The sequence below is a fragment of the Tursiops truncatus genome, chromosome 20 (genome assembly GCF_011762595.2).
Source record: "Tursiops truncatus isolate mTurTru1 chromosome 20, mTurTru1.mat.Y, whole genome shotgun sequence".
NCBI classification, from domain to species: domain Eukaryota; kingdom Metazoa; phylum Chordata; class Mammalia; order Artiodactyla; family Delphinidae; genus Tursiops; species Tursiops truncatus.
Window position 1 is genome coordinate 39,592,270 of NC_047053.1, and position 26,347 is coordinate 39,618,616.

General features: G+C 44.1%; 1 protein-coding gene across 2 annotated transcripts; it reads left to right on the forward strand.

Moving 5' to 3' along the window:
• The first annotated feature begins 13,389 nt into the window (after positions 1-13,389).
• On the forward strand, positions 13,390-23,038 carry G6PC1 (glucose-6-phosphatase catalytic subunit 1). Of its 2 annotated transcripts, none has more exons than XM_004330514.4 (5): positions 13,390-13,996; positions 16,196-16,305; positions 18,902-19,007; positions 19,641-19,756; positions 21,372-23,038. In XM_004330514.4, the coding sequence occupies exons 1-5, from the start codon at positions 13,767-13,769 to the stop codon at positions 21,881-21,883; spliced, it is 1,074 nt and encodes a 357-aa protein (XP_004330562.3). In that variant the 5' UTR covers positions 13,390-13,766; the 3' UTR covers positions 21,884-23,038. The 2 variants fall into 2 exon arrangements, with proteins under 2 accessions (XP_004330562.3, XP_019794898.2); XM_019939339.3 differs by having other exon boundaries at positions 16,196-16,302; positions 18,976-19,007; positions 21,372-21,387.
• The last annotated feature ends 3,309 nt before the right edge of the window (positions 23,039-26,347 follow it).

Sequence of the window (26,347 nt, forward strand, 5' to 3'; positions counted from 1 at the left end):
CATAAACATCACGTTTTGACAGGAAAAGAGTCAAAGTCACAGTGCAAAGGGATATATATCAGCAATGGGAGGAACCACTGCAGGCATCTAACCAAGCTACCATACTGGCCCCAGATATGCAAGCAGAACTCTGTTCTGGGTGCTGGAAGGGATGATTTCTTGGCCCTCAGGGCTCAGGATAATAGGAAAAGGGTTAAGAAATATGCAAACAACTGTAATGCAAGGTTTGAACGTGCTGAGTGACCTAAGGTAGGAATGGTTAAGGGCTAGGGGAGCTCAGGTCAGACTGATCCTTTATAGCTGATGAGGGGTGGGCATCAGTGGGTTGGGAAGGCTTTATTAGCTTGGCTTTGAAGTATGTTTAGAACCTGGACATGTGGAGATGGGAGGAATTATATTCCAGTTGGAGGAAAGAGCCAAGTTAGGCAAACCAAGGCATGTTTGGGAAATCCAAGACCATTAGTGTATCTGGAATGAGGGGTCCATGAAGGGGAGCTGCAAGACATAAGGCTGGAAAGATAACCTGGGGTCGGATTGTGGGTGAGCTTGAGTTTGAACTTCATTCTGAAGGCAGTGGGGAGTCACAGGATGTTTTCTGGGTGATAAATGGAAAGAACTGTATTGTAAGAAGGCTCCTGTGGGGGCTTCCCTGGTAGCGTAGTGATTAAGAATCTACCTGCCAATGCAGGGGACATGGGTTCGACCCCTGGTCTGGAAAGATACCACATGTCGCAGAGCAACTAAGCCCGTGCGCCACAACTACTGAGCCTGTTCTCTAGAGCCCACGAACCACAACTACCAAAGCCCTCATGCCACAACTACTGAAGCCCGTGTGCCTAGAGCCCGTGCTCCGCAACAAGAGAAGCCACCGCAGTGAGAAGCCCGCGCACCTCCACGAAGAGTAGCCCCCACTCACCGCAACTAGAGAAAGCCCGCGCACAGCGATGAAGACCCCACACAGCCAAAAATAAATAAATAAATAAATTTTTTTAAAAAAAGAAGGCTCCTTTACCTTTGCCAGTGGTCTGTAGGATGGCTCAGGTAGGGGAGTGAGAAGGGGCATAGGCCATCATTAGGTAACAAAGGGACTTGCGGGTCTAGGCAGAGGGATTGACGAGTGGCCACCAGAGTAGAAAATCAAACAAGACCTGATGAGGAGGCAACAAGGATGACGCAAATGTTGCCAGGCTCGGTGCCTGTAGGATGGCAGAGGAGGAAGAGATGCATTTACAAAGCAAGGAAGTCTGGAGGAACAACTGGTCTGGACGGAACTCATAGATCTGGGGAATGTATACAGCAGCCAGGTGGTGGCCAAGGGGGCACCTAACATCATGCTGATGGTGGGAGGAGGAAGGGGAGAAAGGAGAGTAGAGCTTGGTGGAGAGACACTGGAAACAGTGAGGGTGAGGGTGAGTGTTTCGTCTGTCGAAAGTGTCAGATGTGGCCAAAAATTAACAAAGAAGAAGGGTGAGAAAAGGTCAACCAGCAGACCTTCCAGCGAGAAGATCATGTTTCCCTCCCAGTAGAGCAGAGGAGGCTGAAGTTGCACAAGGCTGAGGAGGGAGCAGCTCACACCCTGCTCTCTGGAATTCAAGGTTGGAGGGATCCCCTGGACTTACATGACCCTGGCACGTCCCTCCTTCCACTTCCAACCTACTAAAGTGAAGAAAATCTTAAAAATAAAACAAGCTTTCCTTTCCATCCTAAAGGAGGGAGACCCACTACGCTCTCCTCGCCCTCTTCCCTGTCTCTCCTACTTGCTGGCTAGAGATCAGACACCGTCAGGACTCGAGTCCAGAGAGACAGGCGTTGGCAGGACAGACAGCTGTTTATTTCCTAGCAGAGCCCTGCTGTGTTTTCATAGCTCAGAATAGTTCCTTGGCGCTCTCCAAGGCGCTCTTGCAGGGTGAGGAAACCTCATTGTTTGTTTTCATGACAATTCTGGGCCTCACCTCTTCCTCTTTCTCTGCATCACAGTCCATACTTGGGAGCTCTCAGAGGGGGTAAGGTATAGGTTAACAGGGTCCGAGACTACTAATTTCCTAATTATGTCCCCCAACTGGGCTCCGGAAGAGGAAAGGACTAATAACTGACTATACAACATGGGTGTTTTGGTTAGGATGAAAATTCTGAAAATTAAAGAGTTGATTAAAGGACTACAGGGCAGAGCTGGGGGAGAAAAACAGTAGGTGGAACAGAAGAGGGTGGAAGGGATGACCCCCTCTCCCAATCTGGGTCACAGCTGGATGCCAGGCTCTGGGCAGGGAGCTGCCTTCCACTTGAGAATTGTGAGGTGCTTCTGTGACTCCTGGTGTACCTCAGGTCTCAGCTGGGTCTTGGCAGAACCCATGTTTGGAAGATGCCCAGAGGTGGAAGGAAGAACTGACTTCACTGAATGATCTTTCAAACTCTGAACTTTTATTTTAACCATGTGGATACATTACTTATGAAAATATTTTAATTAAAAAGATATGCAGTGGGCTTCCCTGGTAGTGCAGTGGTTGAGAACCCACCTGCCAATGCAGGGGACACGGGTTTGAGCCCTGGCCCAGGAAGATCCCACATGTCGCGGAGCAACTAAGCCCGTGAGCCACAACTATAGAAGCCCATGTGCCACAACTACTGAAGCCTGAGCACCTAGAGCCCATGCTCTGCAACAAGAGAAGCCACCACAATGAGAAGCCCGTGCGCCGCAACGAAGAGTAGCCCCTGCTCGCTGCAACTAGAGAAAGCCTGCACGCAGCAACAAAGACCCAATGCAGCCAAAAATAAATAAATAAATAAAATAAATTTATTTTTAAAAAAGATATGCAGATACACACTACTGTATACAAAATAGATAAACAACAAGGACCCACTGTATAGCACAGGGAACTATATTCAATATCTTGTAGTAACCTATAATGGAAGAGAATCTGAAAAAGAATATATATATATATTCTTAACTGAATCACTTTGCTGTACACCTGAAACATTATAAATCAACTGTACTTCAATTTAAATTTTTTTTTTTTTTTTTTTTTTTGCAGTACGCGGGGCTCTCACTGTTGTGGCCTCTCCCATTGTGGAGCACAGGCTCTGGACGCGCAGGCTCAGCAGCCATGGCTCATGGGCCCAGCCGCTCCGCGGCATGTGGGATCTTCCCGGACTGGAGCACGAACCCATGTCCCCTGCATCGGCAGGCGGACTCTCAACCACTGCGCCACAGGGAAGCCCTAAAAATTTTTTTTTAATTAAAAAAAGATATGAACACATTTATCTTTTTCCTTCTGGCAATAATGAATCATTTACTTCTATTAAATCATTAAAAGTCAGGCACCACATCATTGGAGCTACTTTAAAAGGAGCACCCAAAAACTTAAACAATGTTAAAACTGAAAGGCAGGAAAAGGCAGACAGGAGAAGCAAGAAGAACTACAATTCTGCAGCCTGTGGAAGGAAAACCACATTCACAGAAAGATAGACAAAATGAAAAGGCAGAGGGCTTTGTACAGATGAAGGAACAAGATAAAACCCCAGAAAAACAACTAAATGAAGTGGAGATAGGCAACCTTCCAGAAAAAGAATTCAGAATAATGATAGTGAAGATGATCCAGGACCTCAGAAAAAGAATGGAGGTAAAGATCGAGAAGATGCAAGAAATGTTTAACAAAGACCTAGAAGAATTAAAGAACAAACAGAGATGAACAACACAATAACTGAAATGAAAAATCCACTAGAAGAATCAATAGCAAAATAACTGAGGCAGAAGAACGGATAAGTGACCTGGAGGACAGAATGGTGGAATTCACTGCCATGGAACAGAATAAAGAAAAAAGAATGAAAAGAAATGAAGACAGCATAAGAGACCTCTGGGACAACATTAAACACAACATTCACATTATAGGGGTCCCAGAAGGAGACGAGAGAGAGAAAGGACCCGAGAAAATATTTGAAGAGATAATAGTCAAAAACTTCCCTAACGTGGGAAAGGAAATAGCCACCCAAGTCCAGGAAGCACAGAGAGTCCCAGGCAGGATAAACCCAAGGAGAAACATGCCGAGACACATAGTAATTAAATTGACAAAAATTAAAGACAAAGAAAAATTATTGAAAGCAACAAGGGAAAAACGACAAATAACATATAAGGGAACTCCCATGAGGTTAACAGCTGATTTCTCAGCAGAACTCTACAATCCAGAAGGGAGTGGCATGATGTACTTAAAGTGATGAAAGGGAAGAACCTACAACCAAGATTACTCTACCCAGCAGGATCTCATTCAGATTCAACAGAGAAATCAAAAGCTTTACAGAGAAATCAAAAGCTTTACAGAGAAGCAAAAGCTAAGAGAATTCAGCATCACCCAAACAGCTCTACAACAAATGCTAAAGGAACTTCTCTAAGTGGGAAACGCAAGAGAAGAAAAGGACCTACAAAAACAAACCCTAACAATTAAGAAAATGGTAATAGGAACATACAAATTGATAATTACCTTAAATGTGAATGGATTAAATACTCCAACCAAAAGACACAGGCTTGCTGAATGGATGCAAAAACAAGACCCATATATATGCTGTCTACAAGAGACCCACTTCAGACCTAGGGACACATACAGACTGAAAGTGAGGGGATGGAAAAAGGTATTCCATGCAAATGGAAAGAAAAAGAAAGCTGGAGTAGCAATACTCATATCAGATAAAACAGACTTTAAAATAAAGAATGTTACAAGAGACAAGGAAGGACACTACATAATGATCAAGGGATCAATCCAAGAAGAAGATACAACAATTATAAATATATATGCACCCAAAATAGGAGCACCTGTTAGCAACTGCTAACATCTATAAAAGAGGAAATCGACAGTAACACAATAATAGTGGGGGACTTTAACATCTCACGTACACCAAGGGACAGATCATCCAAAGAGAAAATTAATAAGGAAACACAAGCTTTAAATGACACAATAGGCCAGATAGATTTAATTGATACTTATAGGACATTCCATCCAAAAACAGCAGATTACACTTTCTTCTCAAGTGCACAAGGGACATTCTCCAGGATAGATCACATCTTGGGTCACAAATCAAGCCTCAGTAAATTTAAGAAAATTGAAATCATATCAAGCATTTTTTTCTGACCACAATGCTATGAGGTTAGAAATCAATTACAGGAGAAGAAACGTAAAAAACACAAACATATGGAGACTAAACAATACGTTACTAAATAACCAAGAAATCACTGAAGAAATCAAAGATAAAATTAAAAAATACCTAGAGACAAATTACAACAAAAACACGATGATCCAAAACCTATGGCATACAGCAAAAGCAGTTTTAAGAGGGAAGTTTATAGCAATACAAGCCTACCTCAAGAAACAAGAAAAATCTCAAATAAACAATCTAACCTTACACCTAAAGGAACTAGAGAAAGAAGAATAAACAAAACCCAGAGTTAGCAGAAGGAAAGAAATCATAAAGATCAGAGCAGAAATAAATGAAATAGAAACAAAGGAAACAATAGCAAAGATCAATAAAACTAAAAGCTGGTTCTTTGAGAAGGTAAACAAAATTGATAAACCATTAGCCAGACTCATCAAGAAAAAGAGGGAGAGGACTCAAATCAATAAAATTAGAAATGAAAAAGGAGAAGTTACAACAGACACTGCAGAAATACAAAGCATCCTAAGAGACTACTACAAGCAACTCTATGCCAATAAAATGGACAACCTGGAAGAAATGGACAAATTCTTAGAAAGGTATAACCTTCCAAGACTGAACCAGGAAGAAATAGAAAATATGAACAGACCAATCACAAGTAATGAAATTGAAACTGTGATTAAAAATCTCCCAACAAACAAAAGTCCAGGACCAGATGGCTTCACAGGTGAATTCTATCAAACATTTAGAGAAGAGCTAACACCCATCCTTCTCAAACTCTTCCAAAAAATTGCAGAGGAAGGAACTCTCCCAAACTCATTCTGTGAGGCCACCATAACCCTGATACTAAAACCAGACAAATGTACTACAAAAAAAGAAAATTACAGACCAATATCACTGATGAATATAGATGCAAAAATCCTCAACAAAATACTAGCAAACAGAATCCAACAACACATTAAAAGGGTCATATAAAATGATCATGTGGGATTTATCCCAGGGATGCAAGGATTCTTCAATATACACAAATCAATCAATGTGATACACTATATTAACAAATTGAAGAATAAAAACCATATGATCATCTCAATAGATGCAGAAAAAGCTTTTGACAAAATTCAACACCCATTTATGATAAAAACTCTCCAGAGAGTGGGCATAGAGGGAACCTACCTCGACATAATAAAGGCCATACAGGACAAACCCGCAGCAAACATCATTCTCAATGGTGAAAAACTGAAAGCATTTCCTCTAAGATCAGGACAAGACAAGGATGTCCACTCTCGCCACTATTATTCAACATAGTTTTGGAAGTCCTAGTCACAGCAACCAGAGAAGAAAGAGAAATAAAAGGAATAGAAATTGGAAAATAAGATGTAAAACTGTCACTCTTTGCAGATGACATGATATTATACATAGAGAATCCTAAAGATGCCACCAGAAAACTACTAGAGGTGATCAGTGAATTTGGTAAAGTAGCAGGATACAAAATTTATGCACAGAAATCTCTAGCATTCCTATACACTCACAACGAAATATCAGAAAGAGAAATTAAGGAAACAATCCCATTCATCATTGCAACAAAAAGAATAAAATACCTAGGAATAATCCTACCTAAGGAGGTAAAACACCTGTACTCAGAAAACTATAAGACACTGATGAAAGAAATCAAAGATGACACAAACAGATGGAGAGATATACCATGTTCTTGGTTTGGAAGAATCAATATTGTGAAAATGACTATACTACCCAAAGCAATCTACTGATTCAATGCAATCCTTATCAAATTACCAGTGGCATTTTTTACAGAACTAGAACAAAAAATCTTAAAATTTGTATGTAGACAAAAAAGACCCTGAATAGCCAAAGCAGTCTTGAGGGAAAAAACCGGAGCTGGAGGAATCAGACTCCCTGACTTCAGACTATACTACAAAGCTACAGTAATCAAGACAATATGGTACTGGCACAAAAACAGAAATATAGGTCAATGAAACAGGATAGAAAGCCCAGAGATAAACCCACACACCTGTGGTCAGCTAATCTATGACAAAGGAGGCAAAGATATACAATGGAGAAAAGACAGTCTCTTCAATAAGTGGTGCTGGGAAAACTGGACAGCTACATGTAAAAGAATGGAATTAGAACAGTCCCTAACACCATACACAAAAATAAACTAAAAATGGATTAGAGACCTAAATGTAAGACTGGACACTATAAAACTCTTACAGGAAAACATAGGAAGAACACTCTTTGACATAAATCACAGCAAGATCTTTTTCGATCCACCTCCTAGAGTAATGGAAATAAAAATAAAAATAAACAAATGGGACCTAATGAAACTTAAAAGCTTTTGCAAAGCAAAGGAAACTACAAACAAGACGAAAAGACAACCCTCAGAATGGGAGAAAATATTTACAAACAAATCAGCGGACAAAGGATTAATCTCCAAAATATATAAACAGCTCACACAGCTCAATATTAAAAAAAAAACAACCCAATCAAAAAATGGACAGAAAACCTAAATAGACATTTCTCCAAGAAGAGATGGTCAAGAAGCACATGAAAAGCTGCTCAACATCACTAATTTTTAGAGAAATGCAAATCAAAACTACAATGAGGTATCACTTCACACCACTTAGAATGGGCATCATCAGAAAATCTACAAACAACAAATGCTAAAGAAAGTGTGGAGAAAATGGAGCCCTCTTGCATTATTGGTGGGAATGTAAATTGATACAGCCACTATGGAGAACAGTATGGAGGTTCCTTAAAAAACTAAAAACAGAATTACCATATGACCCAGCAATCCCACTACTGGGCATATACCCATTCAAAACCATAATTCAAAAAGACACATGCAGGGCTTCCCTGGTGGCACAGTAGTTAAGAATCCGCCTGCCAATGCAGGGGACATATGTTCGAGCCCTGGTCCGGGAAGATCCCACGTGCTGTGGAACAACTAAGCCCATGCGCCACAATTACTGAGCCTGCACTCTAGAGCCCGCAAGCTACAGCTACTGAGCTCATGTGCCACAACTACTGACGCCCATGCGCCTAGAACCTGTGCTCCACAACAAGAGAAGCCACCAGAAAGAGAAGCCTGCACAACACACTGAAGAGTAGCCCCTGTTTGATGCAACTAGAGAAAGCCCATGCGCAACAACGAAGACCCAATGCAGCCAAAAATAAATAAATAAAATAAATAAATTTTTTTTAAAAAGACACATGCACCCCAATGTTCATTGCAGCACTATTTACAATAGGTCATGGAAGCAACCTAAATGTTCATTGAGAGATGAATGGATAAAGAAGTTGTGGTACATATATACAATGGAATATTACTCAGCCATAAAAAGGAACGAAATTGGGTCATTTGTAGAGACAAATGGATGGATCTAGAGACTGTCATACAGAGTGAAGTAAGTCAGAAAAAGAAAAACAAATATTGTATATCAATGCATATATGTGGAACCTAGAAAAATGGTACAGATGAACCGGTTTGCAGGGAAGAAATAGAGACACAGATGTAGAGCACAAACGTATGGACACCAAGGGGGAAAAGTGGCGGCGGGGTGGTGTGGGGTGGTGGTGGGATGAATTGGGAGATTGGGATTGAAATATATACACTAATATGCATAAAATAGATAACTAATAAGAGTCTCCTGTATAAAAAAATAAAATTCAAAAAAAAAAACAAAAACCCAAAACCAAAAAACTGAATGGTGGGTGAGGGTGACCAAGTCTCAGTTTTACAGTTGACAAGAGTAAAACCCAGAGGAGTCTAGTGACTTGGCCAAGGTCACACAGATCTTTAACTTCTTTTTTTTTTTTTCCTTTTAATCCTAGTGATGGCAATGCAGGAGGGACAGTCTCCCGGGTTGCCTGCTGGAAGCTTGAGGATGTTTCTGAATCTTCTAAGGAAAACCAAGATGCTCCTTCTGCCCCACACCCACCTCCCACTCAACAATCCCCACCTCACTTCACCCCCCTGCATCAGGCTGAGCTAGCGCTGTGCAACTGATGACCCCTCAGTTTCCTCCCGTCCTTTAGTTTGTTCCAGTTCTTCCAAAGAATTCATGAGTTGAAGCAAGGAGGAACAGCCAGTCGAGGCTGGATCCTTAGCTTGAGTCACCCTTCCTGTCTCTCCTTAGCCAGTGCGTCTTTGTCTCTGGAGTACAGACCAGGACAAAGAAGAAAATGAGCTTTTTTCAAATAGTCCCAAGCACTTTTTTTGGAGGCATCCTTCCTTTGCCTCTGCCTCTGCCCTGCACCATCAGCAAAGTTTAACTTCTGGCAGGAAGAATCGAATTTGACAGCAAGAATGTGTCCCAGCTGCTAGGGTGGTTTGTCACCCCCGAAGGGCTGATGGAGAGTGGTAGAAATGTCTACCCTCTGGTCGTGAGGGAACTGGTTGACCGTCTGTGGAAAGAGGATAATCTCTGGAGGGAATAACAGCTTCTTTGGGGAAGGGGGTTAAGGAAGAGGGAGGAGAGGAAGAAGATGGTTGGTCAGTGCTTCCCATAATGGCTCGGATGATTCATTTGATTTCAGTAGAAGGCAGACCCTGGGGTGACAAGAGGAAGGTAATGAGACAAGAATTCTTAACGGTTTACGATGAAGCAAATGCCCTCCAGCATTTTTCTGTGGACAAAATGTCCAGCTCAGGCTTCCCTGGTGGTGCAGTGATTAAGAATCTCCCTGCCAATGCAGGGGACACAGGTTCGAGCCCTGATCCGGGAGGATCCCACATGCCGTGGCAACTAAGCCTGTGCACCATAACTACTGAGCCTGTGCTCTAGAGCCCGTGAGCCACAACTACTGAGGCCACGTGCCGCAACTACTGAAACCCGCACGCCTAGAGCCCATGCTCCGCAACAAGAGAAGCCACCACGATGAGAAACCCGAGCACCGCAACGAAGAGTAGCCCCCGCTCGCCGCAACTAGAGAAAGCCCGCGCGCAACAATGAAGACCCAACACAGCCAAAAATTAATTAATTAATTAATTTTTAAAAAATGTCCAGCTCATCTTGAGACATGCACCACGCTCCTTCCACCTGGTCAATAGATGCACAGTTCAAGGTCCTGCAGGTGAACTTTCCCACCACGCTGGAGATAAATCAGCCATTTTCACTGGCTAACAATGATTAATCCACCTCTCCCTCCACCTGTTTTTACCAACATGTTTTTGTGAAAAATGATCTGGGTCACTCACGTCAAAGGTGACAGCAGCTGATCCAGCCGATTTCTGTCTACCCCTAAACACCACCCCCCCCACCCCACCAATGATCACTTCGTAGGAAAAAAAAAGCACCTGAAAATAAATTTTTCAAAAAATAAAACTATACATCTTGCAGTTCAGCCCGTCACCCTTGAGAGACATCTATGCTGTTACTCAGACAAAGCCTTGGATCGAAGCTGGGTTTGGCCTCCCTGTTACCTTGTGCAGACAAGACCCACTCTCGTGATCATCACTGAGCAGAAAGGCAGCTCCTCTCTCAATAGAACCCAGAGCCCCAGTCAGAATAGAGGATTTGGCTGTAGATAAAGTCACAATTTCTTTTTGGTAATAAATGTAATTTTTGGATGAGGTGCATGGTCAATTACGGCTCCCTCCCTTTTGCTTTCCTGTCAGCAAAGAAGCTTGTCTGATTGAATGATTCAACCTTGCTCTGGGAAGAAGAAGTTGCCAGATACACTGGAACCAGCTGCACTTAGTTAATGGCAGACCAGACTGTACTTTCTGGAACCTTGCCTTCATGTTCTTCCCAAACCAAGATTCCCAAGCCTCTGAATTTCTGTTTGTGGAGAGAGTGCCTGGGGAGTGCCCAGCTAATGTGCCTGGTGAAGAGGGACCCATATAATTTTCCATCTTCATTGATTCCTAGACTCAGCTGTCATTTCCCCAGAGGGCATTAAGAAGTCTTGAGTCATCTGCAATTAGGACAAAATAATAGGGAGCTCACTGGTATTTGTATAAATGGATTCAGTTTCCATCGAAGGATCCCCCAGTCATTTACTTAACTATGTGGATCCCCCAGTCCACATAGTTAAGTAAATGGCTTCCCTGCCCAACTAGAGAGGGTGTGGAAATCCCTAAGGAACTTCTTTTTTTTTTTTTTTTAACTTTATTATGGCTGCGCGGGCTCTAGGCGCGCAGGCTTCAGTAGTTGTGGTGCGCAGGCTCTAGAGCGCAGGCTCAGTAGCTGTGGCGCACAGGCTTAGTTGCTCTGTGGCATGTGGGATCTTGCCGGACCAGGGCTCAAACCCATGTCCCCTGCAATGGCAGGCGGATTCTTAACCACTGCGTCACCAGGGAAGTCCTGGAGATAGTTCTTTGAATGAGAGAATTCTCAACAAAACCTCCAGCAACTCAAATGCTTCTTCCACTGTATTCGCCACAACTATCCACAAGTCCTCTGAGGACTTAAGAGTTCCACCGTTTCTCTCTTCAGTCAGCTTTCTAGTAGGCTCAAGTCCTTTGGGGCCTCACCTCTTTCCGCGCGCGATAAAATTTTGCTGGAGGCAGCAGGACGGGGGTGGAAGTTAGAAAGGTAGAGACTGGCAAGTAGTCTCATGATGTATGCAATTGCTCTGATGAAGAGAGTCCCCCTGCCTGGCGGGCAGCCTACCAGAGGGACTCCCCCACTGCCCAGTGTGCCCAGAATGGGATATCAGCTCCATCTGGACTCCTTATCAACATGAGTATGCTCCCTGAGTTTCCTCCAGAAGGTAGGGTTTACCCCTGGCTCCCTATATGCTGAGCACGTGATGGTACCCCGCCCAACTCAGACACGCCGGCTCCTAGCAGCCCAGGGGACACCCAGACAGTGGCCTTTGAATATTGTGTCAGAGCATCTGGCCTATTTGTCCTTGACTCACCTCAGACCACAGAAACTTCAGTCCCCAGGGATCACACAAGAGTTACTCAATACATTCTAGGAAGGCTTATCTGGATAGAGGGAAGGGGTCACCTCTTCTGCGGGGCCCATTACCTGTAGCCAGGCAGTCCCGATGATGCAGAACACCCTCCCCCTCAACACTACGAGTACATGTGTCATTTGCAGCCCACCAGGCCACCACCACCATCATCCCTGCTCTCCAGGTAAGGCATGGCAGGGGAGGGTTGCTTGGACCAGCAGAGACAATGTGGTCAAGGGCAGTTGGATTCTGCTTGAGCTGGGTAGGAGCCCAGGGGGTGGAGTGGGGATGAGACTCCAGCTCATACCTCCTGGACGAGGTTTTAATCATTTCCAGCACGGAATGTGGTCAACCTTTGCTACAAACTCATTTGCTCTGAATTTCTTTTCCCTGTCCCCAAACTACCCCTTACAAAGCAACCATGGACTTCCTAATGGGGAATTCTTGTGGGTTTTACCAAGTTTTATTCCCCCTGGCTCTTATTCTTGAAAATGCATCAGTCTGTCACCTGAGTCAGCCCCTGCTCCCTTCACAGTCCTAGGTCATCTGAGTGTGAGGTTTTGGTCTCTAGGCTACTGCAGGATGGTTTCTGTTTGTAGGGGTGAGCAGGCAGCATTGCTTCTCATAACTTGGTGTTTGTTACTTTATTCCTTGTCTACATCCATGGTTATAATAACATTGTATTTACTTCCTGGTGATTATTTGTATATATTGATATATCTGTATCTATATCTATATCTATATCATATCTATAGCTGTATCTAATCTCCAGGTACAAATGAAAGAAAGCTCAAAGTACAAAGCCCTTTCCAGAGTCCCCAGTCCCCAGTTTGCTGGTGTTTTTATTTAGAACCACATATTCATCATATTGTTTTTGCATGAACATGCATTCACTCTGTTGCTTAAACTTATGTGTTAAAACCCCAAAGGGCGAATTCCCTGGCTGTCCAGTGGTTAGCGCTCTGTGCTGCCACGGCAGGGGGCACAGGTTCGATCCCTGGTCGGGGAACTAAGATCCCACAAGCCGCGTGGCACTGCCAAAAAAACAACAACAACAAAATTAATCAGTGCATTCAAAGATGATTATTTTCTGGCCCTAAGAGATATAGAGCCAATACTGTGAAGAAGGTTTGATCTCGCAAATCAGAGGCATTTCCTAGACCCTAATGCAGTTAAGAAATGCCCAGCAACATGGCAGTTCCCAGTACAATAGAACTTACTATATTTTAAAATTAATAAATTAAAAGTTGAATAGCTAGAGCACCAAGACTTCTCTTTGTTCCCAAATAAGTGCAGTTGCAGACTTAGGAAATCAGGCATCTTTGCAAGAACCATGGCAGATTTAGACTCTGTCCTGTGTCTCTGGCCGGGTTTCGGAACCAGGAGGGCAGCCCCTTGCACTGTCAAGCAACAATGCCAAAGTTAATCATTGGCCGTGCCAGCCCACGGACGATCAGGCTGTTTTTCTGTGCCTGTTTTCCTATTTTACGTAAATCACACTGAACACGTTTGCATCAACCTACTGGTGATGCACCTTTGATCAATAGATTTTAGACAAAAGCGGTTTTTGAGTCCAAAGATCAGGGCTGGGTTGACCTGCAGACTGGATACAGAGTGTATAAAACAGAGGCAAGACACAGGCTGATAGCAGAGCAATCACCACCAAGTCTGAAATAACTGCAAGGCCGCAGCCAAAGGCTTCCTGAGTGACGATGGAGGAGGGAATGAATGCTCTGCACGATTTTGGGGTCCAGTCAACGCACTACCTCCAGGTGAATTATCAGAACTCCCAGGATTGGTTCATCTTGGTGTCCGTGATCGCAGACCTCAGGAATGCCTTTTATGTCCTCTTCCCCATCTGGTTCCATCTCCGAGAAGCTGTGGGCATCAAACTCCTCTGGGTAGCTGTGATTGGAGACTGGCTCAACCTCGTCTTTAAGTGGTGAGTAAGAGCCAGACAAAGAGGACCTCGGCAAGGAGAGGCTGGCATTCTCTCTGGAAATGTCTGCCCGTCAGAAGTTGCCTTCTCCATGTTATTCAGGAAGGCACAGCTTACTCCCCTCCTGACTTTGGATCCTCTACAGAATGAGGGTAGACAGAGAAAACCCTGTCAGTGAGCTGAAGATACAGGAAAGGCTATGTCATATGGATGGAAGGCCAGCTGGACCTTGTGAATTATAGGCTATAAGCAAAGAAACACCGTTTTATTACTATGAAACAGCATAGGTGACATAAAGATAGATGTACGAAGGAAGAAAAATGAGGTATGAAGAAGGGAAACACATAGGCAATTTCAAAACTTGTTGTGTGGGGTCATGAGAAGTAATCCAGGGAACTCTCTTGCTCAGCCACCTACCGGCTGTATGTCCTGGACAACTCGTAGCAACTCTCTGAGTTTCTGTTTTATAATCTGTAAACTTAGATTATCTCTGAGACCTTAATAATTAGTATAGTTATTAACATTTATCGAACACGTAGTATGTGCCAGGCCATGTGCTAAGCACTTTAAGGCACTGAGTTAAACGACTAGAAAAACACAGGTGGTGTCGGAGGCAGGATTGAAGCCCAGGCAGGCTGGTTTCAGAGGCAACGCTCTTATGAACTATGTTACATCCAGTGTTGATAAACTGACTCTTGGGGGTAAAAAGCCCTGATTTTAGTATTTGCCAGTTTCTACTGTGTATATTATCCCACTTTCAAGCTACCGTTGGGTCCAGCTTGCATCTGGTAGCCAGTACCGGATGACTCCAACACATTACTGGTTTGACCTCTATTTCCTCGACTAGAAAATGAAGAGGTTGGAACAGCAGCCCTCTAAGATCTTTACCATCCCTAAAATTATCTTTGTTCACTGGTAGGTGATTCTTAAGATCTCTTCTAGCTCTAAGTTTCTTTGGCCATGAACAAGAAAACTCCTTTAGGGTAGGAAAGAACATCGTTATTGGGCTCAGAAGCCCAAGGCGTATTGATGGGATTCTGAAATTCCTGTTGAAAAATCGACTTTGTCTGTAACTTCTGGTATTCAATAGCATAACTCTAACAAATAAAAAGATAAAACGTTATTCCAAACATCTAATTTCATGTAAAGAACCATGGATTTTCTCTGAGTTGGTAGAGGTCAGAATTCGTGGCTAATTTTAGTGAGAAATCCCTGTTCCTCCACTGCAGGGCAAAGGAGGCATCCTGACCAACCCTTCACACCTGTTTCCACAATGAAAAACATGCTATGAAAGGGAAAGCGGTTTGTCTGAGATATTCTGTTTCAAAGCTGAGAGGATACAGAACAAGCCCCTGAAGCTATGTATGTCCTAACAGAGAGTGATTCTGATGGCAACAGAGACCACATCCCCTGGTGGGGCTTGTCCTTGGGGCTGGGGCTCATTCTCCGGTGTCCGGAAGAAACCCAAGACGCTGGAGGCCAGCAGAAAGAGAACCCGTAGAATATGCAAGTCCAAGTTGCAAACTGTAGTTCCTATGCATCCTGCCAGAACAAATTCTTCTTGGGGTTTAAAAAAAAAAAAAAGTCACATAGTTGCCGTTAATACGGCTTTGAGGATATTGGATTTATTTATTTATGTTTGAATAAATAATACCTTCAAATAGTGCAAAATTCAAAAGTTATATAATGGGTGCACCATAAAGTCTCCCTCCCGGGACTTCCCTGGTGGCCCAGGGGTTAAGAATCCTCCTGCCAACGCAGGGGACACGGGTTCAAGCCCTAGTCCGGGAAGATCCCACATGCCACAGAGCAACTAAGCCCATGTGCCACAACTACTGAGCCTGTGCTCTAGAGCCCATGAGCCACAACTACTGAGCCTGTGTGCCACAACTACTGAAGCCCACGCACCTAGAGCCCGTGCTCCGCAACAAGAGAAGCCACTGCAATGAGAAGCCCGTGCACCACAATGAAGACCCAACACAGCTAAAAATAAATAAATAAAATATTAAAAAAAAAAAAAAGTCTCCCTCCCTTGCCCCTCTCCAGCCATCCAGTTCCCCTTCTTGGAGGTGCCCGTGATACCAGTGTTCTGTGTAGGATCACATGGGTCTTCTCCTTGAGCTACTCTCTCTTCTCGAAGGTGTGGCATTGGGACAAAGTGTTCCCTCAGTAATTCCAGATATCGGTTCTGCTTTTTCACAGGATTCTCTTTGGACAGCGCCCATACTGGTGGGTCCTGGACACCGACTACTACAGCAACACCTCCGTGCCGCTGATAAAGCAGTTCCCGGTCACCTGTGAGACCGGTCCAGGTGAGACTCGCAGCCCTTGTCCAGACAGAAACTGAGTGGACCTTGCTCACAGTGGACACCTGGTAACAATGTTCTGGATGAAGCTGTCTTTGAGGGAGACATGAGCAGAGCCACTCTTGCAAGCTTTGGTCATGGTCTTGGATTTGGTACAACTCCATTTTATTTTATTTATTTATTTTTGGCTGCGTTGGGTCTTTGTTGCTGTGCACAGGCTTTCTCTAGTTGTGGCAAGCGGGGGCTACTCTTCGTTGTGGTGCGTGGGCTTCTCATTGCAGTGGCTTCTCTTGTTGCAGAGCATGGGCTCTAGGCATGCAGGCTCAGTAGTTGTGGCACGCGGGCTCCGTAGTTGTGGCTTGCAGGCTCTAGAGCACAGGCTTAGTAGTTGTGGCGCACGGGCTTAGTTACCCCGCGGCATGTGAGATCTTCCTGGACCAGGGTTCGAACCCATGTTCCCTGCATTGGCACGCTGATTCTTAACCACTGCACCACCAAGGAAATCCAGTACAACTCCATTTGAATTCACTTAAGCAAGGCCTTCCCAAATAGCCCATGACTGACACTTTGGAAATCTGCCTAATGTTTCCAGAACCAAAATTGCTAGTCCAGAAAGGCAAGGGCTCCGTCACAGGCAAAGGGCTCAGGAGAGTAACTGTGCTGTGGCCCTTTGTCCAGGGAAGGGAACATGGTAGAGGCCTGAGCCCCTGGCTGTGCTTCCCAGAGGCCTGGCCCGGGAGATGTGGCCTCCCGAGCTGACTGTCCGATCCCACACCCTGTCTGTATTTTACTAGGTACATCCAGACAGGTGTTTTTCAGCCACATGATAGATTTAATTTTTCAGTAAAGAAAGGAAAACTCAACCCCGTTGCTCACCCGTAGGTCTCAGTGTTAGTGTCCCTTCCTCAAACACCCTATCACTGACCCCCAGACTAGGGCATGGCCCTTAGTTATTTGTTCTCACAAATCCTTGATTCACTTCAGAGCATATGCATTCATTCAAGTGTTATTTATCTAACACCTGTGTCAAACACTGTTCTAGTACTTGAAATGCTTCAGTGAATAAAACAAAGATCCCTACCAGTGGGAATTCCCTGTCAGTCCAGTGGTTAGGACTCGGTGCCTTCACTGTGGTGGCCTGGGTTCAACTCCTGGTCAGGGAACTAAGATCCTGCAAGCCGTGCAGCGTGGCAAAAAAATAAAAAGTTCCCCCTCTTGTGGAGCTTAAATTTGCATGGGGTGTGTGTGTGTGTGTGTGTGTGTGTGTGTGTGCGCGTGTGTGTGTTATAAAAAAAATCATAATACACAAGTAAAATATTTAGGATATTAGAGGAAGAAGAAGGAGGAGGAGGAAGAAAGAAAGGCAAGGCTTTACCTCTGCAGTTCCCTGCAAAGCAGACTCAGATGGAGATCAGCATGCAGGAGGTAGGCTGCTCTTGGGAGCAGCATTCGTAGAAGAAAGGGACAGAAGCCACCTGGGCAGAAGAAACCTAGTTGCGATTCAGTCTCAGCCAACCCCATAGGAGCTCTGAATTGATTCAAGGAGACCAGACCCTTATACCCCAATAGAGACCAGTGATTGGGTGCAGGCTCCCCCCCCGCCAGGGAGAGGGTAGCTGTGATCAAGACAGCTCTTTTCAGCCCAGGGCAAGACTTCCAGAGAAGTCTGAGAGCTGAGGGCCATCTGCAACCACACTCTCAACAAGAGAAAGGGGAAATAACTCTGCAGTCCAGAAGGGGATCTGAGTGGCACATCTCAGGACCGTCCATCTTTCAGGGAAGAGGAAGCAGGAATAGGAATTGAACGCAGGATTAAATAAGGTGGTCAGGGTAGGACTCGTGGAGAAGGTGAGATCTGAGCAAAAACTTGAAAGAGGCAAGGGAATTAGCCAGTAAATTTCTGAAGGAAGAAGTGTCTGGTTAGAAAGGCCAACATCACAGGGACACTGAAGTGGGAGTGTGTTTAAAGGAGAGCCATGAGGCCAGCATGGCTGGAGCAGACTGAGCAAAGAGAATGGAAGGGAGATAATGGAAGGCAGATCGGTTTGTGATTGTATACCCAGCACGTTGATTCTTTGTGTAATCTCTAGATTGTATATAACCGCAAGAGCTATGACCTTCTCTGACTTTGCTCACCACTGTACTCCCCAAGCCTAGCATGGTGCTGGGCACGTAGTAGGAGCTCAATAGATATTCGTTAAATAAATGACTACATGGGTAAAGGAATGGATGGCAGGATGGGTAGATGGATGAAAGGATGGATGGGTGGATGGATAATTGGATGGATGGATGGATGGATGGATGGAAAGATAGGTTTCAGTCTTTTCCATCAATAGTTGTTCAGCAGTTAGTTGTGATTTTGGTATGCTCATGAGAGGAGGTGAGCCCAGGGTCCTTCTACTTCAACATCTTGTAGCTTTTCCATTAAATTTCCTGAATGGAAAGATAGATGGATGGATGGATAGATGGATGAATGGATGTATGGAAAGATGGATAGATGGAAGGATGGATGGTTGGATGGATAGATGATGCCCCCTAGCAATCTCCCACATGGAGACTTTTAACCCTTGGTTCATTCATTCATCTCTTTCCTATTCTTTAGGGAGTCCCTCTGGCCATGCCATGGGTACGGCAGGTGTATACTATGTGATGGTCACGTCTACCCTCTCTATCTTTCGGGGAAAGAAAAAGCCAACCTACAGATTTCGGTAAGAACTCAGCTCTGGGTTGTGGGTGGTGGAGGGCAGGAGGTGGCTCTCTGAAACTGACACACCACTTACTCTTCTTCACGTGCCCCCAGCCCACCCCATGCCTTAGGCTGGTACTGATAAGAGTTGTGGCATTTCTGCTGAGAGTGAATATTAGAGTCACAGAATGTTAGGGCTGGAAGGGACCCACTTAATGAATGTTGTGAATGGGCAACACCTAATCTTAGAGATCAGTAAAAAAGGCCTAACATAGCAGAGGGGTTTCTCGAGATCAGCTAGTAAGCTAGAAGCAGGCTTTAAACAAAAACCCATTTCTGTACCAACAATTGAGACGCCCCGTCCAGGTTAAAATAAACAAAGAAGCAGAAGACATTCCTTCTATAGGGAATTCTGGGTATGCAGACACTGTGAAAATCCTTAATTATGAAACATAAAATAGGGAGGTTAAAATTCACATACACAGGGGTTCACCACTTGCCATGGTTATCTTTGAATTTTGAATACAGGCTTCAATTTACAAAAATTCCACTGATGAAACCTGAGTTTGCCAGGCTCCAACATTCCTGCTGAGGCTGTTCTCTTTGCTGAAGGATCTATAACTGGGTTCTCTTATGGCTGCCTCTTCCATTGCAGGTGCTTGAACATCATTTTGTGGTTGGGATTCTGGGCAGTGCAGCTGAATGTCTGTCTTTCGCGAATCTACCTTGCTGCTCATTTTCCCCATCAAGTTGTTGCTGGAGTCTTGTCAGGTACCAGCTGCTCTGGCTCCCTCCCTCCAACTCCCCACCTATACCATTCCTCCCTCATCAGGACAAAATCCCAGCATTCCTGCCATGTTCTGTGTATAATCAATGCTATCAGCATTTCAGTGGGTTGAAAGTCAAGGGTGGGCGATTTGAAAGGACTCATTTCTATAGGAGTGCCCAGATGTACACAACTAAGTATGTTCCAGAAACATGACAATACAGAAAATTAACCTACCCAGTTGAATTCGCTTGAAATCTCCAAGATATTTACATTCTTTATTTCTTACGGGTCTTCAGTTGGAAGTGGCCCCTAGTTTAGTCTTAAGAAAAGCTACCAAATTTAACAAATTAACACCATATCCTTGGAAAGCTCTTTATTTAAATAAATTCATTTGCAAACCTAACAGATACCCACAGCTGGTCTTTATTATAGGTTCTGAATTTTGAATATTTTGTTTTCTTGGATCCAGTTTTTGAGGGGCAGAAGAGACTTTGGTTAAGTGTAAGCAAGAATTTCTTGACTTTGTGGAAAGCACTAGAATATAAGACCTTAAGGAAAATGCAGCATTTTTCCCCTGGAGACCTGAAAAAGCAGAGCAGGGTAGAATTCACAGAAGCATGTTGAGAACAAGGGAAATAATGGCTTCATGGCAACCACGGAATTAACACAGCATTCAGCACGGGGTTCCGTGTTTGAGAAAGAGCCTGGAAGTTCATGTTACATGAAAGACCCAGGAATGTTTAAGTTAGAGAGGAGAATAACTATCTTTCTTTATTTTATTTTTTGAGTTCCCAGTCTGTCTTAGTCTCTTCTTTTTTTCCCCCCCAGTTTATTAGTGTTTTTTTTAGTTTTTTAATTGAAGTATAGTTGATTTACAATATCATGTTAGTTTCAGGTGCACAGCACAGTAATTCAGATATATATACAGGTATAGCTATCTATATATATATATACACATACACATATATATATATTCATTTTCAGATTCTTTTCCCTTATAGGTTATTATAAAATATTGAGTATAGTTCCCTGTGCTATAGAGTAGGTCCTTGTTGGTTATCTATTTTATATAGTGTGTATATGTTAATCCCGACCTCCTAATTTATCCCTCACCACTGAGAATAAGTATCTTTAAATGTGCTGACAGAGGTTCTAGATTTACCACTTATTAACACCTGTGGAAAAAAACTGAGACCAATAGACATCATTAGAAGGAGAGAGGTTTTATTTAGCTCAGCACAAGGAAGAACTGTCTAATGATCAAATCCATGCAAAGATGAAATGGTCTCCCTGAGTGGGAGTGAGCTCTTCATCCCTGAGGGTATTCAAGTAGAGACAGGAGGACCCCCCCCCACACACACACACACAGATACACAGAGGAAACTTGCATGTGGAGTGAGGAAGTATGTGACATGACTCTTCCATCTGAAAGAATCTGTGGCTGAGGACAGGCTGGAATCACATATGGGAAGAAAACAAACGACCCTCAATCTGGCATCTGTGATTTAACTCCACAGTGGTGAGGTGGATGGCATGTCACCCATTGCTCCAAACCCACCTCTAGCTGAAGGGCCAGCGTCTTCCCCAGTTCTCACGGTCATTCTTTCTTCCGCTCAGGCATTGCGGTTGCTGAGACTTTCCGCCACATCCGGAGCATCTACAACGCCAATCTCAAGAAATACTTTCTCATTACCTTCTTCCTGTTCAGTTTTGCCATTGGATTTTACCTGCTGCTAAAGGGGCTGGGGGTCGACCTCCTGTGGACCGTAGAGAAAGCCAAGCGAAGGTGTGAGCGGCCAGAATGGGTCCACATTGACACTACGCCCTTTGCCAGCCTCCTCAAGAACCTGGGGACACTCTTTGGCCTGGGTCTGGCTCTCAACTCCAGAATGTACAGGGAGAGCTGCAAAGGCAAGCTTAGCAAGTGGTTCCCGTTCCGCCTCAGCTGCATTGTGGCCTCCCTCGTCCTCCTGCATCTCTTTGACTCTTTGAAACCCCCATCCCACATCGAGCTGATCTTCTATGTCCTGTCCTTCTGCAAGAGTGCGGCAGTGCCCCTGGCGTCTGTCAGTCTCATCCCCTACTGCCTGGCCCAGGTCCTGGGCCAGCCGAACAAGAAGACTTTGTAAAGGGATGTGGCGTCTTCAGAATTTAAAAGTCGATGACTGCACCAAGGATTGAAGGTGGCTAGGGCCTTCTGCCAGCCCGTTGTGAGGCCAGAGGTACTATAGAGTCAGCTCAGGCGACACCCCCTTCCCCCTTTGCAATTCTAATTGCATTGGGTGATGTTTTTTTGAAAAGCTAATAAGGCTCTTTGAGAAAAGCCTTATTGGAGGTTGGGTCATTCTGGCTTTTTTTCCACGAAGATATACTTACTCTTTTGTCCAATACACAAAAGGGAGACTTCTTGGTAGGGCCAGCTCATAACGCCAGGCTGGGGATCACACTGAATTTTCTACTCATGCTCATCCTTACCCAGAAAAGGAGAAAGGAGCAGTGGATTTGATAGGGAAAGAAGGATTGATTAAGGAGGATTTTTAAATATCTTGCATGTCATGCAAATTGTATGTCAAACAATATCTTAATGGCTTCGATGATATACGAATCTTTAGGTAAAGGGCTCTCAACGGTGGGGGACCCACTTAAAGTACAATGGATAGGTCCTTAGTGGAGTAATTCTGCTTCTTGTATTTTTCTATTATATATCCATGGTCATTGTATTTACTGGGATTTCTGAATGGCTGCAGTGATCTGGGTATTGCACTAGGTCAGAATACTCAGGCAATGTCAGCTTCTCCTCTATAACATTCGATCTTTCTCCTTATTAGCCCAGCTCTGCTTTCCCCAGCATTTTCCACTGATTCCACAACCACCCTGCTGGATCCTCAGATGCCTAAAAGTGACTCTATAGTGGTGCTTTTGTATGTTTCAGTTAAGCTCTGAAATCTTGGGCAAAATGGCAAGGAGAGGGCCAGGATTTCTCTCTCCAGAAGGTCACTCCAATGTTACTTTTGATTCCTGGAGGTAAATATGACTCCTTTCTCTATCCCAAGCCAATCAAGAGTGCATTCTTGGAGGAAAAGCCAACTCCTCCTCTTTGCCTATTCTCTAGTCTCAACTAATTTGCAGAATATGTGCTTTAAAAAAAATGTTGAAGCCTATTTATTTGAGAGTCCTTGTTTTTTCTACTCATTATATAGCTTACCATATAGTATCATTCACACCAACCATCCTGGTCATAACATCTTTGCAAAGAAAAATATATACGTGCAGTATTTTATTAAAACAACATTTTACTTAAGAATGAAGTCTTGCTGATTACTATATTTTAGAGGCAACGTGATCTGAAGGTTCTCATTCTGGGTTAGCTAAATTTCTAGGTCTTTCTCTATTTCCCTAAACAAATAATTTGGTTTCTATATACTTATGTTTTCTTTTTGCAAGAGGAAGGTGCTTTGTCTTGGGTTGCCCAGGAGTCCCAGTAGGGCTGCTGAGACTTACAAAGTGTCCACAGGGGCACAGGTAGAGTCGAGCATATCAACAGAGTCACAATATCATATTCTAGTTGGCCAAGGCTGAACACTATTTACCAGACCACAGTGCAGCGTGAGTTGCTCTATGGGATCAAACTGTGACCGAGTCCAAGCTCGCTCTGCTTGCTACACGACAGGCCAATAAATCGGGAGACGAGGTGCTGGGGCAAGGAATACAAGTTTATTCGGAAAGCTGGCAGACAGAGAAGATGGCAGACTAATGTCTCCCAAAAAACCCATCTTATCAGGGTTTGGATGCCAGTTTCTTTTATAGAACAGAGGGGGAGGAGATGAGGAAGTAAAATTAAAAGGCCATAAGGTTTGCGAATGTCCCTTGGAATGGCCAGCCTTGGGGAGGGGATGTGTTAATTTCTTCTTTCTTGCCGCCATCCACAGGTGGACAGGGTCAGGATGTTTCCCTGAACAAAGGCACTTTGGTTTAACATTCAAGCAGAGGGGACAGGGTTCCCTAAGGCAGGCCACTGTGTATAGACAGTATCCTTTTAATGAACAAAAGCAACCGGAAGCAAAGGTTAAAATAAAAGAAACAGATCCAACATGGAGTCAGGATTGGCTCTCTCCTGTTACAAAACTGCAACTTGGGGGCAGACAGGCAAGATCATTACCAAACTAAGCAATCAGGGAATGTAAGTCATAGCAGCAGAACAAGACTGAGCGGGGAATTCCCTGGAGGTCCAGTGGTTAGGACTCTGCGCTTCCACCTCAAGGGGCGCAGGTTCAATCCCTGGTCCTGGCCAAAAATAAACTGAGCAGACTGTGGAATCCGGTAACCCAGTGTCAGCAAGGTTTTGGGTTATAGTTAAAGAAAATATGAACAGGGCAAGTGATAGCACCGAGGGCTGCTCAAGGGAGCTACTGAAAGTATTTCTGCAGGATTTATTTCATCCTGGGCGCAGGGTCCCACCTCCAGAAGCCTTGACTCATCGGCATATCTCCGGATCTACTGAGAGTGAGTCGGATCATTCGCTTCAGAACTTTGGGATGTGAATCTTTAGGGAAAGGTGAGTCCTCCTACCGAATTTTATTTCTTCAGGGGTGGCACCAGGCCCCTCCGAGACACTAACGGTCTCACCAAGGATGAAGGGAAACAGTCTTGTTCTGTCTGAATTGAACCCCACTGCTTGGGCACGGCCTCCAGCATGGATGGTTTATTTGCCCTCAGGGACCAAGTCCAGGTTCCTTGCAGTAGGATTCTGGCAGAAAGTAAATAATGTCCCTGCCCCCAGCAGTTGGTGAGGTTAATAAAGACACATAATAAAAGATGAAATTTGGGCTTAATATATACCAGGCTCTGTTCTAAGTATTTTATTTATTTATAGAGTGAATTCCCTTAATTCTCCCAAGGTTTCTGTGAGGTGGGTGTTAGAATTTATGTTCACATTACATATGAATAGGCACAGAAGGATTAGGTATCTTGCCCAGAATAGAGGAGCCGGTTTAAGAGCTAGGCAGTCTGACTCCAAGTTCATCCTCTATCCTCTACCCCACAGATGCCAGTAAGACTAATGGCTGCATCAAACCATCCTTCCAATACCAGATACAACTCTTCATTCAGACCGCAGAGATTTTGATTTCTTGTGGCCAAAGGACAAATACCGTTGTTGTTGTTGTTGTTGTTTTAATTCTTGGCTGTGTTAGGTCTTCTTGCTGTGTGCGGGCTTTCTCTAGTTACAGCAAGCAGGGGCTACTCTTTGTTGTGGTGCACGTGCTTCTCATTGCGGTGGCCTCTCTTGTTGTGGAGCACAGGATCTAGGCGTGCAGGCTTCAGTAGTTGTGGCACATGGGCTCGGCAGTTGTGGCTCGTGGGCTCTAGAGTGCAGGCTCAGTATTTGTGGCACACGGGCTTCGTTGCTCCGCGGCATGTGGGATCTTCCCGGACCAGGGATCGAACCCGTGTCCCCTGTATTGGCAGGCAGATTCTTAACCACTGCGCCACCAGGGAAGCCCCCAAATAATGTATATTAATGCATATATGTGGAATCTAGAAAAATGGTACAGATGAAACTATTTGCAGGGCAGGAATAGAAACACAGACGTAGAGAATTTACGTGTGGACACAGTGGGGAAGGGGAGGGTGGGATGAATTCGGAGATTAGGTTTGACATAAATACACTACCATGTGTAAAATAGATAGCTAGTGGGAACCTGCTATATAGCACAGGGAGCTCAGCTCGGTGCTCTGTGATGACCTAGAGGTGTGGGAAGGGGGCAGGGGAGGGAGGGAGGTCCAAGAGGGGATTCACTTCATCCTACAGCAGAAACTAACACAACACTGTAAAGCAATTATACTCCAATTAAAAAAAAACACACACAGAGTGATCCTCCCAGCGAGCTAGTATTTATTTCTAAGTATGAAGATACCGTATTTCAAAGTTAATTTCATAAACTAGCTATTGGAACAGGCATGACCATGTTAGATTAACAGCAGTGTCTAAAACAACCTTAGCTATTTCTTTTCTTTCTTTCAAGGAAGAGCTTAAAAGCCATGCTCAGCCTATCTGTGTCAGACAGTAAGTAACTTATTTCTACAATCGAGATAGCACGAGAAGGTAGAATTACCACAAAGAACTTTTGGTATGGAACCATATACAGGAGTAGAAAGTAAAGAGACACCGTGGAAGATTATTTAGATCAGAGACTCCACAAATACAGGATTGCTACCTTTCACTGGGACAGGCAAAGTCTAGAAATGGACAGCCCTAAGGGCTAAGAATTTGTGACGGGTAAAGCCGAGCAGAGTGTCAGGCCATGATCAATTTGTAATATAGCCAATGTACCAGCACATTTTGAACACAGATCTTTTCCCCAAGTTACAGATGTATGTTTGCTTTAGAAACGACTTGTGAAACCTCAGGATGGAAGTAAGTTTAAGTGACCAATGACCGTTTTAAACCAAGGTCCATGTTATATTATAGCATAATTTGATAGATTGGTCTAGCAGTCTATCCGTTTTAGGGAAATAGGTTTGAGGATGATACACACACACACACACACACACACACACACACACTATACAATTGTATTATTGCCCTAGGAAAA